At 41.9% G+C, this 18,241-nt stretch overlaps 2 protein-coding genes and 1 long non-coding RNA gene across 6 annotated transcripts; 2 read left to right on the forward strand and 1 right to left on the reverse strand.

Moving 5' to 3' along the window:
• The first annotated feature begins 115 nt into the window (after positions 1-115).
• Positions 116-752, forward strand: LOC139025844 (uncharacterized). 4 transcript variants are annotated; one of them, XR_011477487.1, is made up of 4 exons: positions 116-195; positions 250-334; positions 481-570; positions 664-752. It is a non-coding gene; the product is annotated as an uncharacterized lncRNA (long non-coding RNA). The 4 variants fall into 4 exon arrangements; XR_011477485.1 differs by having other exon boundaries at positions 481-539; XR_011477490.1 differs by having other exon boundaries at positions 481-545; positions 641-727.
• LOC111961369 (hypermethylated in cancer 2 protein-like) lies at positions 490-8,435 on the reverse strand. Its single transcript, XM_023983575.2, has 3 exons — positions 8,350-8,435; positions 2,602-2,830; positions 490-2,397 (listed from the first exon to the last, which is right to left on the reverse strand). The coding sequence occupies exons 2-3, from the start codon at positions 2,818-2,820 to the stop codon at positions 949-951; spliced, it is 1,668 nt and encodes a 555-aa protein (XP_023839343.1). The 5' UTR covers positions 2,821-2,830; positions 8,350-8,435; the 3' UTR covers positions 490-948.
• A 6,225-nt stretch (positions 8,436-14,660) lies between these two features.
• LOC111961370 (ubiquitin-conjugating enzyme E2 L3) lies at positions 14,661-17,591 on the forward strand. Its single transcript, XM_023983577.3, has 4 exons — positions 14,661-14,793; positions 16,575-16,670; positions 16,843-17,029; positions 17,342-17,591. The coding sequence occupies exons 1-4, from the start codon at positions 14,767-14,769 to the stop codon at positions 17,494-17,496; spliced, it is 465 nt and encodes a 154-aa protein (XP_023839345.1). The 5' UTR covers positions 14,661-14,766; the 3' UTR covers positions 17,497-17,591.
• Positions 17,592-18,241: the final 650 nt, after the last annotated feature.

Below are 18,241 nucleotides of genomic sequence, written 5' to 3' on the forward strand. Positions count from 1 at the left end.
TATTAGTAAGATGGGGTTCCGAGGGTGACGTAATGGTTGGTATTAGTAAGATGGGGTTCCGACGGTGAGTAATGGCTGGTATTAGTAAAATGGGGTTCCGAGGGTGACGTAATGTTTGGTATTAGTAAGATGGGGTGAGGCAAGTCAGAAGAACAGTTGTCATGGGTGAGGCTTAGGGTGAATGGTTTGAATGAGGTTGAGGTAAGGGCGATGGTTTGTTATGTTAGGTTGAAGGTTGGGTGATATGAGGTGAGGTATGGTGATGGTTGATTATGAGGTTGAGATATGGGTGAGGTTGTTATGAGGTTGAGGTATGGGTGATTGTTGTTATGAGGTTGAGGTTGGGTGATGGTTGTTATGAGGTTGAGGTATGGGTGTGTTGTTATGAGGTTGAAGGTATGGGTGATGGTGTTATGAGGTTGGAGGTATGAGGTGATGGTTGTTATGAGGTGAGGGGTATTGGGTGATGGTTGTTATGAGGTTGAGGTATGGGTGATGGTTGTTATGAGGTTGAGGTATGGGTGATGGTTGTTAAGAAGGTTGAGGTTATGGGTGATGGTTGTTAAGAAGGTTGAATGGTATGGGTGATGGTTTGTTAAGAGGTTGAGGTATGGGTGATGGTTGTTAAGAACCGGTTGAGGTATGGGTGATGGTTGTTATGAGGTTGAGGTATGGGTGATGGTTGTTAAGAAGGTTGAGGTATGGGTGATGGTTGTTAAGAAGGTTGAGATAAAGGAGCAGAGTTACTCAGGAGGAGTGGTTATAAAGGTGGGGTCATTCATTTCAAGGTGAGTTTCTAAAGTTGAGGTAGAACCCAGGTGTGTTTACAAGGGTGAGGAGGTACTATGGGTAACAGCAACACCAGATAGTTATTTGAAGATGAGGCAGACAGCCTAATAGAGTCCAGATAGCTGTGGTCCAGCTGCAGTAACCATGGTGAAGTGTCCTCTATGGGGGCGAGGTGTGCATCTTTAGATGGCTGAGGAGGTTGCGTTGCTGGGTGAACTTTCCGCCACACAGCTGGCACTCGTAGGGCTTCTCCCCCGAGTGGACCCGCATGTGCTCGGCGAGACGGTACTGGCGTGTGAAGCGCATGCCGCACTCCTCGCAGGCGAAGGGCTTGAGGCCCAGGTGGCTCCTCATGTGGCGGGTCATGGTGCCTCGCTGGGTGAACAACTTGCCACAGATGTTACAGGGGAACGGCCGGTTCAGCCAATGGCTCTTCTCGTGTTCCCGTAGCGACACCGCGTCCTTGCAACTCTTACTGCAGACGGTGCAGCGATGCCGAGGTTCGTCAGCGCCAGGCTCCAACCCCCGTGATGCATAGACTTTTGGGTCTGCGTCCGGGTCTTCGTCCTTCTGATATCCACCACCCTCCTCTTCTTCCTCCTCTTCTTCGAGGTAGATTTCATCCTGGGTGTGTGTGTCGACGTGGGCGTTAAGCTGCTCGGAGCTGGGGAAGCCTTTCCCACAGGGGATGCAGACGTACAGATTGTCCCCTACACCTGGCTCAAACCCTGGCTGGGGCTGACGGTAGATATAGTTGGTGTTCCCATTTCTCTTCCCTCCTCTTCCCTCACTCCCACTGTGCCCACTCTCTTCACTCTGGTCCTGGCCATTCTCCTCTCCATTCACCTCTCCATCCTCCAGCTCTGGGGTCACTCTATCCCCTCTGACCAGCTTCTCGTGCCCTGGTGTCCCTGGTTTCTTCACTAGGCCCTTGGACAGTGCCTTGCCCGTCTCTCCCAGGTTGGTGGCCTCTCTGTGGGGTCGAGGTCTCTTGCAAGGGGCCCTAGGCAAGAGGTCTGTGGAGGTATTTGGAGGCTGCCTCTGGTTCTCCCTAGGCTCTGCCGTGGTGGGAGGAGTGGGAGAAACAGATGAGGAGTGGGGGGAGGAGCTTTGGGGGAGACTGCTGGGGGACACTTCCTCTGTGGCGGTGCTTCCTGATGGACTCCTCTTGGACAGGTCCAGTCCTAGAGCCAGCCCATTAACCCTAATTCCTCCAGAGGGGCTGAGGGAAGCACACCGCGAGCCCGAAATAAACACCTCCTCCTCAGAGAGATCCTCTCTCAGCCTCCCCTCCTGGCCCCATCTCTGGTTCCTCAGGTTGCCCTTCCTGGACCCTGAGTGGTTGTTATGGTGCTGGTGGTTGGGGGTTGCTCTGAGGGGGGTGGAGGAGAGGCGGAGGGGGCCAGGGGTGTGTCCATTGGGGGTTGGGGAGGTGGTCAACTTGTCGGCGCTGGAGGGGGTCTGTCCGTTGTGTTTGAGCTTCCTGCGACAGAGAGCAGCTAGTTCGGTCAGCTGGAGGTAGGAGGCGGCGGTCAGGAGGGACGAGACACTGTGTTCACTGACGGAGTCAGAACTGGACAGACGACCTGTATAGATGAAGTCCAATACCTAGAAGAGAGGGGGGGTAGCGAGGGAAATATTTATATTGTCCCAATGAGCAATTTGTTTCACAGCATATCAGAATACAGATACAACAGCTGAGCTTTCAACGATTGATGTGGAATCTAAATTGATGAATGACAGAGCCCAACGCAAATATATCTGTGTACATGTGCCTACGGTCAGTGAGATGCTGCCTGTCAGGTGACCCACCTGTCTGAAGACGGAGGGGCTGACCATCTCCGTGTCCAGGTTGATCAGGTTATCGTGGGGGACCAGCGACTTGAAGTAGACGCTGCTGGCCGCCAGGACGTTCTTATGGGCGCGGAACAGCGCATTCTCCACCACGATGATGACATCACACAGGTACCCTTTGGCTCGCTGCTGGTTGAGCTGCAGCAACAGCTGCTTGAAATGGTTCTGCTGCTCCATCTCACACACACTTTGGTTAACACACATGGGAGGGAAGAGGAAATAGGGAGAGGTCAGTTACCCCGTTCTGAGAATTCAAAGAATCCAACCACTGATATTCCTAGACTAATTTAAAGTCCTGCAGGCCCAAATCTGTTCCTGAAATTCTTGCAATGCCCAGGATCGCCCACAAATGGCCACATACATAACACCTCTCTGCTCTCCCTGCAACCATCACAGTGGTTTCTTCACATAAGCCCAAACAACATACTAGCAAGCGGAGAAAGATAAGCCTTCAAATTGCCAACGTGATAAACTAACCACCAACCCACTAACGAACCCTAGAATACCAACAAATATCAGAAACCTGGTAAAAATAAACGAATGAGCCCCACCCTGACGCGTTGTAGCTCCTCAGGCAGCATTAGATTCTGAGGAATGAGATCTATCCGTCTGTTCATTATCAAAGCATGCAGCCATACACATACAGACATACACACCAGTGCACCTACACATCATGATGTGGGCCAAAAGTTCCATCCCACCGGAACAGACTGAAATTCCAGGCATTTCAAGGGCATTATTCTTTTCACAATTTCAGAGTGCTATTTTGACCTCAGTGTGGAAATATCTTTTTTATTTTTATAAACAGGAAATAACTGCACTGGCCTTTTAACGAATCACAAACCAAATGATCAGTAAAAACACTAACTAACTGATAAATCTACCTTCACTTCTGTGAACCTTCCTCCCTCCTCATACGGGATAAAATATCATAAAGATGTGGGTTTTTGGTAACAGAATGACAAGACACTAGGCAATATTTCTTAAACTTACAGAAGGAAAATCATTTCTGGAAAACAAAATATTAATATTAGTTGGCAGGGGTCTTGACGTCAACATTATTGTGTTTTGATGTACTGGTAATACCTTCTAAATATATTTCTGCTAGATGTTTTCTAAGACCCTTTTTCCATCGGTTTGGCCAGAAATCAAAGCCTTAATAATACATTTTTAGGATGGACATACATACACACACATACATATATAAACATATATACACATATATATAATATATACACACACATATGTACACATACATACACTACTGTTCAAAAGTTTGGGGTCACTTAGAAAAGCAATTTTTTTGCCCATTAAAATAACATAAAATTGAAACAGAAATACAGTGTAGACATTGTTAATGTTGTAAAGGACTATTGCAGCTGGAAACAGCTGATTTTTTAATGGAATATCTACATAGGCCCATTATCAGCAACCATCACTACTGTGTTCCAATGGCACGTTGTGTTAACTAACCCAGTTTATCATTTTAAAAGGCTAATTGATCATTAGAAAACCCTTTTGCATTTATGTTAGCACAGCTGGAAACTTTTGTGCTGATTAAGGAAGCAATAAAACTGGCCTTCTTTAGACTAGTTGAGTATCTGGCGCATCAGCATTCGTGGGTTCGATTACAGGCTCAAAATGTGCAGAAACAAAGAACTTTCTTCTGAAACTCATCAGTCTATTCTTGATCTGAGAAATGATGGCTATTCCATGCGAGAAATTGCCAAGAAATTGAAGATCTCGTACAACGCTGTGTACTACTCCCTTCACAGAACAGCGCAAACTGGCTCTAACCAGAAGAGAAAGAGGAGTGGGAGGCCCCGGTGCACAACTGAGCAAGAGGACAAATACATTAGAGTGTCTAGTTTGAGAAACAGACGCCTCAAGTCCTCAACTGGCAGCTTCATTAAATAGTACCCGCAAAATACCAGTCTCAACGTCAACAGTGAAGAGGCGACTCCGGGATGTTGGCCTTCTAGGCAGAGTTCCTCTGTCCAGTGTCTGTGTTATTTTGCCCATCTTGATCTTTTATTTTTATTGGCCAGTCTGAGATATGGCTTTTTATTTACAACTCCGCCTAGAAGGCCAGCATCCCGGAGTCGCCTCTTCACTGTTGACGTTGAGACTGGTGTTTTGTGGGTACTATTTAATGAAGCTGCCAGTGTGTTAGTGTGTTGCGAAGGGAAGTGCAGGCAACACCTTGAAAATGAAGATTAAGAATACATTTAATGAGGAGCAACGTCTTTCTCCCACCTTGTGGACAAAAAAATGCTAATAATCATGTTTATTAAATAGACGTGTACACATAAAATGTACAACGTTTTGGATGCATTATTATAGTCATCCACTTCGTCACATATGCGTTATTTGATACTAGCACCAGTAGGAGATTGTTTTTCGAAAAGAAAAAAAAAGGATGTGTATTGGACACGAACCCACACAAAAAGTTTCAGAGCATACTGCCTTGGCAGGGGACACTACCTGTACCAACTAAATTGAAGTGATCTGAAGGGATAGGTCCATTCTATGAATTCTATTTCTATGATTGAAATGACACCCACCCTTCATTTTCTTTTGGATTGGACCAATATACAGTAGTTCTAATGAAGGTACTGAGCTTCGGCACAACTTAAGACCGAACTACTCTTCAGTTCTGATCCGCCATCTCCACCAATATGTTGCCCTACATCTGTACAAGTGGCAGCACCCTGGGGTAATTTGAGCTTTTAAACCAGGAAGGTACAAAGTTAGAAATAGTACCACTGATAACAACACATCCCATCTGTCTTGCATACATTGATGCAGTATCACACAACCCAGCGCCCCCCCACCCCCCTAAAATACACGACTGGGGAAAAAAAGAGACGTTTGGGTAATCTGTCTATCTACACGCCTGCACAACAACCGACGGTGATACAGATGCTGAGGTTCCTTTTATGGACCACAGGCCCCTTCTGCCCCCCTCCTCCCTGGCCTGCTCAAAAACAACCTCATCACTTTAGATGAGAGAACCATAGACTTATATAAACAGGCTGTAACACGTCTGAGGAAGAGAAACAGAGAGCAGGCATAGAACAGGTGGTCTGGTTTGGAGAGGGCATGACCTACAGCATCAATGAGTTTGCCTGCAGCTTCTGATTGGCATGCCTGTTTAAAGAGACTACTACATTCATGTAGGTTAAGTAACCTTACATTGTTCTGTAAACTGTCTAGCCTGTGTTCTGGTTTGGCCTGTGTCTAACCTGTTTTCTGTTATTTCCTGTGTTGTGTGAGCCTGTGTCTGTTCGTTTGTCCAGAGTTTCATCTTGACTTCCTGGCAGAGATCACTGCAGTAAATCACATGATCTGGTAATTTCACTGGGTTTAGGCATGTAAGCAAAAAATTGGCCCTCTGGTGAAACCTGTAGAATATTGATAATCTGAGCCGGGCCACTTTATACTCTCCTTAATGCTAGTTACTCAAACTGTTTTCTACTGGAGATTTGTTTAGACCTGAAGTCAACCACCCTTGTCCCGGAAAACTACCAGGGGTCTAATCCTAATCAGTACCCACCCAATCGATTCAACCTAACCTGAGGTTAGTCTCATCATTGAGATAAATCTATTTTGCAAGAGAGCCTGGTCTAAGATAGCAGCAGGGTCAACGTTTAATTACTGGGCTGAAACCAGCACACGCACACGCACGCACACACACACCACACACACACACACACACACACACACACACACACACACACACACACACACACACACACACACACACACACACACACACACACACACACACACACCCACACTATCACACACACACACACACACACACACACACACACAATATAGGTAGAGAGAGGTATTTGAAGTGAGCAACACATTGTGAGCATACATTGTTGACATTTTCTAAATATGACCAGCCTCTGATCGTCAAACTGCCTCTGTGTTAATGTTGACAGAGTTTATTATAACCAGAAACTGATGTTCAGGTTCATAGTGGTTCATGTCATGTTAATGTTATGTTCCGCTCCACCTTCGGGCCACCTGGTGAGTGAGAAGGGAGGGGGCTTGATTACATTAATCACCAATACCTGAAATGAGACTGCCACAGGAAGTACAGCACATGGGGGATGTGTGAAACTTACTCTGTCCTCAGCCTACCCCCACTTGCACCAGCCAATAACTAGCTTTTCGTCCTTTACATACGAAGTGGAGTTTACCAATAACCTTCCTACCAGAGTGCCAATACTGAGTAGAGTTGGCCTGAGCAGATCAGGTCACAGATTAGAGAGAACCCTGTTAGCCGCAGAGTTATTAACCTGGCTCAAAACGATGTCCCCATTGTGACTCTTACTGAGCCAGGTTCACACAGTGTTCCGGAAAGGCCACCCCAAGGTTAGCCCATTGCGCATGTTCCCTCCTAACTAGCTAACATAATTATTACTAAACACATGCGAACTCCTAACATAATTAGGTGTAAGAATCTTTGTATACATCGATTTTCCAGATATTATGGGAAGGGAACTTTGTCTCATCCAAGTTTGTGTTCATTCGGTTAAACCAAAAAAAGGATAGTAGGTTTTTACAGCCACAATCCTGAGTTTGTGTTTCAGACAAACAACAGCCCTACCACTTGGTATAAAACTGAGGGATGTGGCTGAGGAAATGTAACCACAAACTCAAAGACCAAGCATAAAATTTATTTAACACCACTGTTTTAAACATACTCCCAGACATTGTTTGTTTACAGACTGAAATGGCAAAAAATAAACATTAAAGTAAAATAACCTTAGGCCTATTTTGTGTTGGGATAGGGTAAAACAGTTGTACTAGCTGATGTAAACAACCATGATGCTTTATGATATATTATTCAGGAATCAAATCATTTGGACGAATTGAAATTAAACAGTAGGAAATATTCTAAGAGATTGTGGCGGATATCAGAAAATGAATGTGAAAAATCACAATAAACAAATGAATAACAAAATCCCCATAACCGTATTTTTATTTCAGCTATTTACACTATTTTGTGGAAATTCTGATGAATTTTGGTCTAACCTACGCAGTAAAACGTCAAATCATTGCTACTGTTTATAATGTTGCAAAAGCCTGACGTTCCTCACATATTGGAGAATTATTTAAATTCAGCGCAGTAACCATTATCACACAAGCGATTCAAAACCAGTGTTTCTATCCCATGATTTAAAATATCTGATTCAATGACACAGTTGAGAGAAAGAAATAAGAGGGAAAAAAACATTAAATGGGCGATACACGTCTACCACAAAAGAGATAATGGTCTACGCGCTGAAGGGGTAGGGCGAAGGAAGGGATCCACCAATGCCTTTTATTCAATTAACCTACATTGCTACGCCTGCCCTGCATCAGATTTCGGTTCATATTTTTGTTTATTATAAGTTTATTATATCATAAAGTTATTTACCTTATTCCAAAGCTGTGAAAAACAAACCAAAGCCAGCAATCCACGGGTTAAAAGGAGTGCAGGTATAGAGGTGGTTGCCAAGCTGGTAATACTAGCTCTGACATTAGGCTACACACTGGGAGACCCCTCTGGGCATATGCTACGAGCCAAATGTTAGGTGTTTCTGGTATTTCTTCAAACAACGTAGTGCAAACTCCTTGAACACGACTACACACACCAAGTTGCATCACAAAACATGCGAGGAACTAAAAAAAATAACATAGATTTACCTTAATTCATCGATGATCGCGTTTTTAATTTACCATCCTCTCTCCTACCTCACTACCCTCGGTTCGCACTCCCCCACTACTATTCTGCTCGCAGTACTGACGATGACGTCACTTTCCTATGGTAATGAGGAAACCTTCAAAATAAACGCCTGAATTTCAAAACATTGGAAGGTGGATAACTCCACACCAGGGATTGGCAGCTTTGATGGGGGTGGGGCCCACAAAAAAACGGAACTCATCATGAGGGGCCGCAGTGGCTCGTGGGTCTGCATACCGTGGGTCAGTTTTATAACTCATTTCATGCAATTCTGCACATTTTGCCATAGGGTGGATGGAAATGTTTGCAGTTTTTAATATAATAACTGATGATCAATGGGCCCCAGCCCTGTCAGTAATTCGACAATGCTAACTACAAGTTTAGATAGCTGGCCAATAGAGTAATTTACCAATCCCAAGAAATGTTGGCTGACATGGGCCAATTGAGTGACCGCTAATGGACAACCACATTTTGAAATTGCACAGTAAGTTGAGACCCCTACTGGTCTGGGGATCAACAAAAGGGGGGCATGGGCCGCCAGTTGCCCACCCCTGCTTGACACTGTTTGTCAATTTCAGTTTATGTGAGAAAATAAGCATTGAATAGTGTAGGGCACCCATACTCAACTGGCGGACCGGATCCGGACCCATAACGGGGTCAAAACGGATGGGCAACAATCCTTGGTATCATGTAAACACACATAAGACATGGAATTATGTGTAGAATTGCAGGAAATTAGCTTTAAAACAGAATAAGAAAAACTGCTGCATGCAAAATGTCTAGAATTGAGTGAAAATAGCTTTAAAAATGCACAATCTTCTCTCCGAGAAACAAGAGGTGTGTGAGTGGGGGTTTGTTACTATGTTATCCATCCGAACCTTTGCCACCTAAGACATTTGTGTGACTAGACCTTCTCAAATAGCTATTGAGTACCCCTGGTATAGGGAATCATTCTACCAATCTAAATCGCTGTGTTGCTGTGAAATATATTTTCAATAACAAAAAATAAAAATTTTAGGCTCAGCTGTTTGAAACTGGTGGACCAAAACTGCAGTTTGAAGGTGGTGGAACAAAACCGAAAGTAACTTTTTTACAGCTGTATAAACCATATTTTTTGGTATTGAAAATATATTTTCGATGGTGATTTAGATGATACAATGATTCCCTACAGTATTCAGTGCTTGTTTTGTCACATAAACGTAAATTGAGCGAACAGTGTAGATTTTAGCAACCAGGAAATGACAGGGCGATTTCCACTAGATAACCCAGCCACAAAGCCACAACAGCTTTCCCAGAATGACAACAGATACCGCTCAAATCGGAGAAATCAAGAGCAATATCACAGCCAATCACAACACTGGCGGGTAAGTAATACTGTGAAACTGGTTCACTGGTTGGTTATGAATATATTGTTTGTTTATGATTCCTGGCAATGTCAATAGTTTGTATGTATGCTTGTTTGCATGTAACTATTCCTCTTTTGTTTGTTGATATTTGTTTGTTAATAAAAATAAAACAAAATAAAAATACAATTAAAAAAAGAAGATACGGGACAAAAATTGTGGGTTGCTTAGCAACAAAACCCAACAGTCAAAACACCTCAAAACAATACATGGTGTCATGCATGAACAAGCTGAAAGGAGCCAAATAAGATTCCCCACATGGCAGTTTCTTGTTATTCTTGCTAGCAATCTGGCCATCCAGAGTCACAACAATATGCTGACTTCTGCAACATAGAAGAGGGCACATAATTTTCATGGCGTGGTCAGCTACATAAAACATAGAGAAATAATAATGGCGTCTTTTTGTAGGCAGTAACTCCACCATGGTCCGTCGGAAAAATGAGGCCTATGAGGATAATGAATATCATTTCTGTAGGGTTTTTGGATAAACGCTGAAAATATGGTCTGTGGTAAACACAGGCTTAGGATATATTGTACGTTTTGTTCTATGAGATTATATTCAACAACTAACAGCACTTTGTGTATTTTGAAGAATGTATGTAATAATAAAAAACACATATCACATCAATGCTTTATAATTAATAAATGTTATGTTAAGTGGCTGCCATTATCTCATAGAACAAAACGTATAAGATCTCCTAAGCCTGTGTTAACCTCAGACCTTGTTTTCGGCGTTTATTCCAAAACCCTATTCTTTCCCCGTTCATTTTTCCCATAGGGATGGCTGAACGAACCAGAGGTAACTTATTTCCGGGTTTTAGGACTACAAATTGGAGAGCTCTATTAGCGCCAGATATATTATGGCCATTTTCTGAAATTACAATGCAAAAATAAAAATAAATCCTATGTGTAGCACCTTTAAAAGTGAGACATTGTTTCTGAGGTAGTACAGGCAGACTGCAAGGCTTATGTTAACCCTCGCTTTACCAAACTAAATGCTAGGTTGGAAGCAAGGGGAAATAATGTGTGAGTTGAAATAAATACAAGCGGTGATTCGGACAGCAAAATTAAAGTGATTATTTTCAGATGGAACTGTTAGCAGGCATAGGTGTGCCTGTGACGGCCAATACAGCACGGCTTGGAACGCTGCTTGTCCAATCAATCAATCAATCAAATGTATTTATAAAGCCCTTTTTACATTAGCAGCAGGCTAAAAAAGATGTTGTCCAATCAGCATCCAGGATCCAAACAACCAGTTTTACAATACATTTGAATCAATTTCGATTTTAGTGTGCTTATAAGAACTGCACGAAGGAATTTTAAGACCACTATTGAAAAATACACTGTTCAGGCTAGTATATTGACAATGTTGGGCTTATAGTGGAAAAAAAACGTTGGGAGTACTCCGTAGGTTCTGTATAATCTATACATTGTGTAATTTCATACGGCACTGAATAATATGGAATGTTGCTGGCCTTTTACTTCACCCATTCCATAGGCCACAATCAGAGGTGGGTAGTAACGCCCTACAAGTAAGTATTTACATGTACATAAGTAATTTATAGAGGAACTAGTACTTGTTTAGTTACTTTCTGTGGGGTGTACTTGTACTCTTACTCAAGTAACTTACTTTTTACTCAGTTATATTTGATCAAATCACTTCAGTTAAATACATTTATATTATTATATCGTTGCTGTCAGATGAAAACCTCTTCTCTCCAAATGTTTAGTGAGTTTCATTTTTTTAATCGATACTATTGGTTCCACTTTACGTCTGTAAGAACTTTTCACTACCCCTTGACCAATGAAATCTATTCAAAATAGCTTGTCATCAAAAGTCTTAAGTCCATTGGCTCTCAAACCCCGTATCTCCACCACGGCTCTTGAAGTGAAGCGCTCCTCTTCACTCCTGAGGATATTTTTTTGTGAGTTATTAGCCAGACGCGATCAGAGTTAAGTTGCACTATAATTACCTTCTACTTTTGTAATATTATATATTTCTGGAGTAAGATAAGTATTTTTCTGATATAATTCTGCTGTTGAAATTGTTTTGATGGCAAGTGGAAATGAAACGACTAAGTAGATAACTAGCTAGCTAGTTTACTTTGGCTAACCCAATATCTGACAGAATGTTTAAAGGGATTCTTTACTCCCCCGGTGTCAGATGCAGATTTTTATATCTGCGTGAAGTTTGAAAAAAGATGCTAACTAGCGTTAGCGCAATGACTGGAAGTCAATGGGTATCTGCTAGCATGCTATGGGACTAGCAGATACCCATCGACCTCCAGTCATTGCCTTAATGTTAGTTAGCATTGGCTCGCAAAACTACCTCTAACTTCCTTCATACTGGACATAGAGAATTGCCTAAATATATTTGTATTTTATTAAAAGTGTATTTCTTTACATATACATGTAGCCTACACACTAGCTTTCAACATACCAGTATTGGTGTAAACGTTCTAAAGAAATGCTGTTATAAATATAAAAGTATGACAAATTATCCATATTTTTTTTTTTTTAAGATTGTTGCCATGCTGTGAAAAACAGTTGTACTGCACTAGAGTGCAAAAAAATGACATTCACAAAGATTAGCATTTATTTGCAGGGGGACTCTTATTTTGACAAAAATAAATCTGTGATTGTGCTGCCAGCATAATTTCATGCGGCCAGTTGAATGGTAATGGGAACCCTAACCCCTTGACCCAAATTTAAATAAAAGCAAACTGAAAGGGAAGAGAGGAGAAAAGCCTCTCCTTAGCCCTGCCAGACCAGCCTCTGATGAGCAGAAGTGCCCAGGGGAAAAAGTTTTGTGTGTCAGTTTAACCTGAACAACCAGGATACAAGCCGGATAAGTTGACCAGAATCCACAAAGATAACAACGGCCTCTGCCACACTGTATGTATGGGCCCCTGGCATTGTACGTACTCAAATATCCTTTGCTTGAGCAAGGTATCCTTGAAACAGACTCCTTGAGGGTGCTTGACTTGGGAAGGAGCTCACCGGAGCTGAGTCTTGGCACGTCAAATGTTCTACTGCTTGAGCTCCTGTTCCTCTTATAGAATATTAGCTCAAAGTATTGTGGAGCTTCTGCACCTAAATGTAAACAGTACCGGCACCCAAAATGAGTACCGACACCTATTTCAGTCCAAGTCAAGCATAGCTCCTTGATGAGAAAAAGCACTGGTGATAAGAGGGTGTGGTGCAGGCTGATTATAGGTTACATCAGTGGTTCCCAACCAGGGGTACTTGAGAAGACTCATGAGACCATAGGCTTACTGGTAAAATGCACATGAGGGGGAACTTCAGAGGTACTCTGGGCAGAGCAAAATGTACTTGGTGGTACATTAACCCGAAAAAGGTTGGGAACCATTGGGTTACTTAATGTCTCTGTCAGAGAAAGGACTTAAATTCCTTCATGTCTTACAGCTTGCTGACATGAAGGCTCAATATTATTTAATCCTTGACATGTCTTATTGATTATGACTATGCCAATAATGATTACGTTGCCAATATTTGATTGCCAATATGACATTTAGTGTGAGATAAAAAGAGCACCCAAATTAGTGGACCTCTATTAAATATAAAATATCAATTTTAAAGAAACATTTTGACAAGAAATTGACAGGGTTAATAAATCATGGAAAAGTTGTGGTTTAAAAGCCATTGTTAATAAATGCATTCTGCTTATGAGTTCAACTGTATGCTTATACAAGTGACAAGGAGCAGAAAGATAAATAACTTAGACTACTCATTGTAACTAATGGACACCTCTCCATCTATCCCTATGAAGAGTGGGTCACAGGAAGACGAGGTGAAAAGAGGCCACTTAATCTTTAACTACTGTCACGCACTGTGTGTGTGTGTTACTTTCTAGATGTAATCCGTAACATGAGAAGGGTTTACCAAGAAAAACTTCCTATGTGTCTGTTAGTTACTAGTTACCTGTCCAAAATTGTAATCAGTAACGTAACTTTTGGATTACCCAAACTCAGTAACGTAATCTGATTACTTTTATCAGATGGAGCTAATTTAAATTTGCACCTTTTTCCAATGCTGAATTGAATGTCATTGATAAAACGGAGGTGTCATAATGTATTTTTTTTTGCAAAAAATCCTTTCTGAATTTGAAAGTAATCCAAGAAGTAATCTAGTTTTTCAAAAGTGTCTGTAATCTGACACAATAGTTTTGCTGGTAACATAACTCATTACAGTAAACAAAAATGGTAATCAGATTAGATTTAACTGATTACATGTAATCAGTTACTCCCCAACGGTGTGTGTGTGTGTGTGTGTGTGTGTGTGTGTGTGCTCTCTAGAGGCTGCAAGGGATTCTAAATGGACTATTATTCCCTCTAGAGGACACCGTATACACATTCATAACATCCACTTCAGTTTAAATCGTGCCATGCAACTTTTTTTAATGTATTGAACATACAGTATACCATATCATGGTAGTAGGCTATTCAATAGCTATAAAGCAAAAGTTTGATTATTTGTACACCTTATATTGTTCCTGGTGCATAAACAAATTATTTGAAAAATGAACTCCAGCACACTGGTTTTCTTGTGGCTTCAGAATGTTTTATTGATTAGGCTTACCAGGGGGCATGGCATTGAAACCATTGTTACATATTTTGTAACATGATCTTATCTTCTTATTTCAACATCAACCTGCTACCAGTATGTTTTCAGATGTTATATGGCCTCAGATGAATACCCTTTTACTGTTTCAATCAAGTGAGAAAAAGTGGCCCATGTTTAGGATTCTCCCAAAATAGCCTAAATAAATGGACGAATACTCTCATTTGACAAAATGACTAACGGATAAATATAGTAAAATCAAAGTAGCCGTACACTCCAAGTACAGTGTTGTTTTTCATTCGGAAAGAGTGCGTGCGTACACACTGTACAGAGGAGACAGTAAGAGCCAACATTTGGATATCGCTGTGTATTCTGGGTACAGACAGTAATTCCACGATGGCGGCGAGCAGGAGGCTGCACAAGGTACATTTCCTGATCAATCCAATTAGGATTTTCTCTTGTTAGATTAAAGAAAGTAAAACATTCGGACTCCCAAATCTCAGATAAAATTAAATGTGTCGTTAAATTTGTTTTATTTAGCCCCACACTGTCAGAAACCTCATGAAACTCGGTAGGCGGAAAATGACGTTAGTATGCTAAGCTAACCAGCTAGCAGTTGTTTTTTGGTCATGTTAGCACCGGCATATTAATAGGCTAGATTCGAATTAAACGTTTTGTTAATCTAAATTCATTAACAAGGTTAACCATGTGTCATCATCAATTAAGATTCAATTCAGTATTGTGTCATCAGTTGGGTGATAATCGCGCTTCAACATTTTTGATCTTCGGCTCAGAAAAACTTTAGCTAGCTACGTACTGTAGCTAGCTTAATACTAACTTAGCAGGGAGTTAATTGTGCTAGCTAGCTACGCACAACAGTTACATAGGTCGTTAGCAGTGTGGTTCATTGAGCTAGCTAGCGAGTTAGCAATTCGGGTTAGTGTTACCTAGCAAGTTTATTTTCTCAATGTGAAACCGAGGCGAGGAAGCTGACCAGCTAATGTTACCCCGATGTATATACAATCTTGCTAACGTTATGAGGTAGCTACCGGTAAACAGCCAAACCCATTTCCTGTGATTTGGGTTTCTTAGCTTTGAATTGTTTTGAATAGTCGAGTGAATCGAAAGTGAAATTGAGCATGCGCCTGCCAAGTAACGTTAAGCTAGGTAGTTAATTTAGTTTAATTTCATTCATTCGATCTCAATTTGAGGTAACACCGGGTTTAAACAATCATGTTCTCAACACTGGATGTCAACAACCCGGCCTTATCATAATTGGCATTTATCTTTTCCCTTGCTTTTGTCAGCCACCATTTGACCCAGCCTAGGATAATTACTCCTAGTAAACATTCCCCATCAAGTCAACAAGAATAAATACAATGTTTTGAACTCTATACATCTTAGTTTGACAGTCGTTTGCATTGTAATCCTGTAGCAGTGGTCTTATCCAGAGTAACACAGAATAAGGTTACATTCGCACTCTGATTTGATAACTCCAGAAATCAGGAAGCTGTGCCCATGTTTTATTCTTATGTGTATGGGTTTGTTAACCGTAATGTCCTTGTAACTATAACAATACCCCAATCTCATTATTTCCACTGAAAGGTGTGATTTATGAGTCAGTCCTCTGGTGTGGCAGAAAGCAGTGTTCTGTAGTGAGATCAGTGTGAGAATGCACTGGACCACTTCCTGGTTGAGAAGGGGTGTGGCTGCTTGGTTCCAGGGATGAGACTGACAGTTGATAAGTTAACATATAGGTTCATCCCTAGTACTTTTAGTCATCCAGTCTTTTATTTGTATGACATTATTTTTTATTTTCACTGAAATTTAGGGCAAATTAGGGTTAAGTGCCTTGTTGGCTCGGGTATTCAAACCAGCGACCTTTCGGTTACTGTCCCAATGCTCTAACCGCTAGGCTACCTGCCACCCTGTGTGTCTAGTTCCTTATGTCGCCGTGTGTGAGTCTAGTTCCGTATGTCGCCCCGTGTGTTTATGTGTGTCTGTAGTCATTCAGTTGTTTTTGATCTATAGGACACAGGTTGTTTAGTGGTTACTAGGACTCAGCCAACACAGGAACATGTTTTATCAGTTCTTTATCTCTTGTTTGATAAAAACCTTTCTGCTTCCTGTAATGGTTATGATTAACTAACATTAACTAACTGTACAGGAGAACTTGCTCATGATGTATTCACCCTCTTTTTCAGGAACTTGATGAAATCCGCAAGTCTGGAATGAAAAATTTTCGTAACATTCAAGTGGATGAATCAAATATTTTGACTTGGCAAGGCCTCATTGTTCCAGTAAGTCACTATTTACTACTCTTGTCTCCGGACAGACATGAACATGACCAGAATAACAAGGAGGAACAAGGCACTCTCCGCGATATTGCAATTCCTTTGTTGCTGTGGCATGTTCAGTAGGACATCAGCTCACCTTTTAACCAAACGTCATTGTCTCTCTCCCCTCTAAAAGGACAACCCTCCATACGATAAAGGTGCTTTCAGAATCGAAATCATCTTCCCAGCAGAGTACCCCTTCAAGCCCCCCAAGATCACGTTCAAGACCAAGATCTACCACCCCAACATCGACGAGAAGGGACAGGTGTGTCTGCCTGTGATCAGCGCAGAGAACTGGAAACCAGCCACTAAAACTGACCAAGGTACGGCGGAAAGACGCACGCACACTCAGACAAAGACAATAGACAGTGGTTTCTTCTCATATCTTTTTAAGTAGTAGTTATTATTGCAGTCTTTGTAATTTGTCATTGAAATGCCGCCTGAACCCTAACCCTCCAGTCTCCTCTCCCTCGGAGGCTCCTGTCTATTTGGCTGGAGAGGTTTCCATCCTGCAACCTCTACGTGGTTATGGATTTCAATGTCTTTCTCATCTGTTTCATCTGGACTACATGACGCCATCCTCCATTTTTACATCATTCTTAGTCTCCTCTTTTGTTCTGCTTGTCTTCCTGCAGTGATCCAGTCCCTGATTGCGCTGGTCAACGACCCCCAGCCAGAGCATCCTCTCAGGGCAGACCTAGCAGAGGAATACTCTAAGGACCGTAAAAAATTCTTTAAGAACGCAGAAGAGTTTACAAAGAAACATGGAGAAAAACGACCTATGGACTGAGAACGCAAACGTGTGACTCCCTCTTCCTATTCCCGGCCTCCTCTATCTACTCCCCCCTCTATCCCCCCTTCCAAAACCCCCCTACACCCCTCTCTGCTCTTACCCAATCTCCTGAAAATGCCCCCACACACGTACACACATCCTTCTAGTCCCCCTCCTCCTGGGGCAATATATCTCAGCTCCACTTCTCCCTGGCAACAGGACTGTGTCGTGAATCAGGCAGGTTGGTCACCTCTGGGTGTCAGCTTGTGGCTGTTACTAACTTTCTACTGATTTCTTAAATTATAAAAATGCCGGAATTAAGCCCAAGAGAGCAACTTGTTAGAGGGAACAAAAAAAATACAATGGAAAGAAAGATCTAGATGGAAATGTTATGCTCAATTTGTTCATGATTTGTACACAGAAGTGCTGGTGCAGACCTCTGTATAAAGATGATCAAGTGTTTTGAAAACTATTTGGTAAATGCTCAACTTGTGGTCTGATTGTTAACCCTTTTCATCTCACTCCTTCCCCTCACTAAAATATGTAACAGAAAAAATCAACCCCAAAAGCAACAAAATGATAAAAAAAAACACTTAAAGCATCAAGGTTCAGGTGTGTGGCGAAATGTTTATTTTATATTTCTTTTTCTTTTTTTGCCTATGTTGCACTTTACTCTGTGGAACTAGCTTTTAAGTTTACCATAAAACTTCAGTTTGTCACCAATTCAATGGTCCAGATGTTATAAAAGGGAAAAAAAAGTTTG

Source organism: Salvelinus sp. IW2-2015, linkage group LG4q.1:29, assembly GCF_002910315.2.
Source record: "Salvelinus sp. IW2-2015 linkage group LG4q.1:29, ASM291031v2, whole genome shotgun sequence".
Taxonomy (NCBI): domain Eukaryota; kingdom Metazoa; phylum Chordata; class Actinopteri; order Salmoniformes; family Salmonidae; genus Salvelinus; species Salvelinus sp. IW2-2015.

What these genes read in the sequence shown, in the direction of transcription:
- LOC111961369 (XM_023983575.2), bottom strand. Translation starts at nt 2,820, where the DNA reads ATGGAGCAGCAGAACCATTTCAAGCAGCTGTTGCTGCAGCTCAACCAG. An exon ending in GCCCCTCCGTCTTCAGACAG is followed by an intron (nt 2,398 to 2,601) that starts GTGGGTCACCTG and finishes CCTCTCTTCTAG; the next exon opens with GTATTGGACTTCATCTATAC.
- LOC111961370 (XM_023983577.3), top strand. Translation starts at nt 14,767, where the DNA reads ATGGCGGCGAGCAGGAGGCTGCACAAG. An exon ending in GGCAAGGCCTCATTGTTCCA is followed by an intron (nt 16,671 to 16,842) that starts GTAAGTCACTAT and finishes CCCCTCTAAAAG; the next exon opens with GACAACCCTCCATACGATAA. An exon ending in AGCCACTAAAACTGACCAAG is followed by an intron (nt 17,030 to 17,341) that starts GTACGGCGGAAA and finishes GTCTTCCTGCAG; the next exon opens with TGATCCAGTCCCTGATTGCG.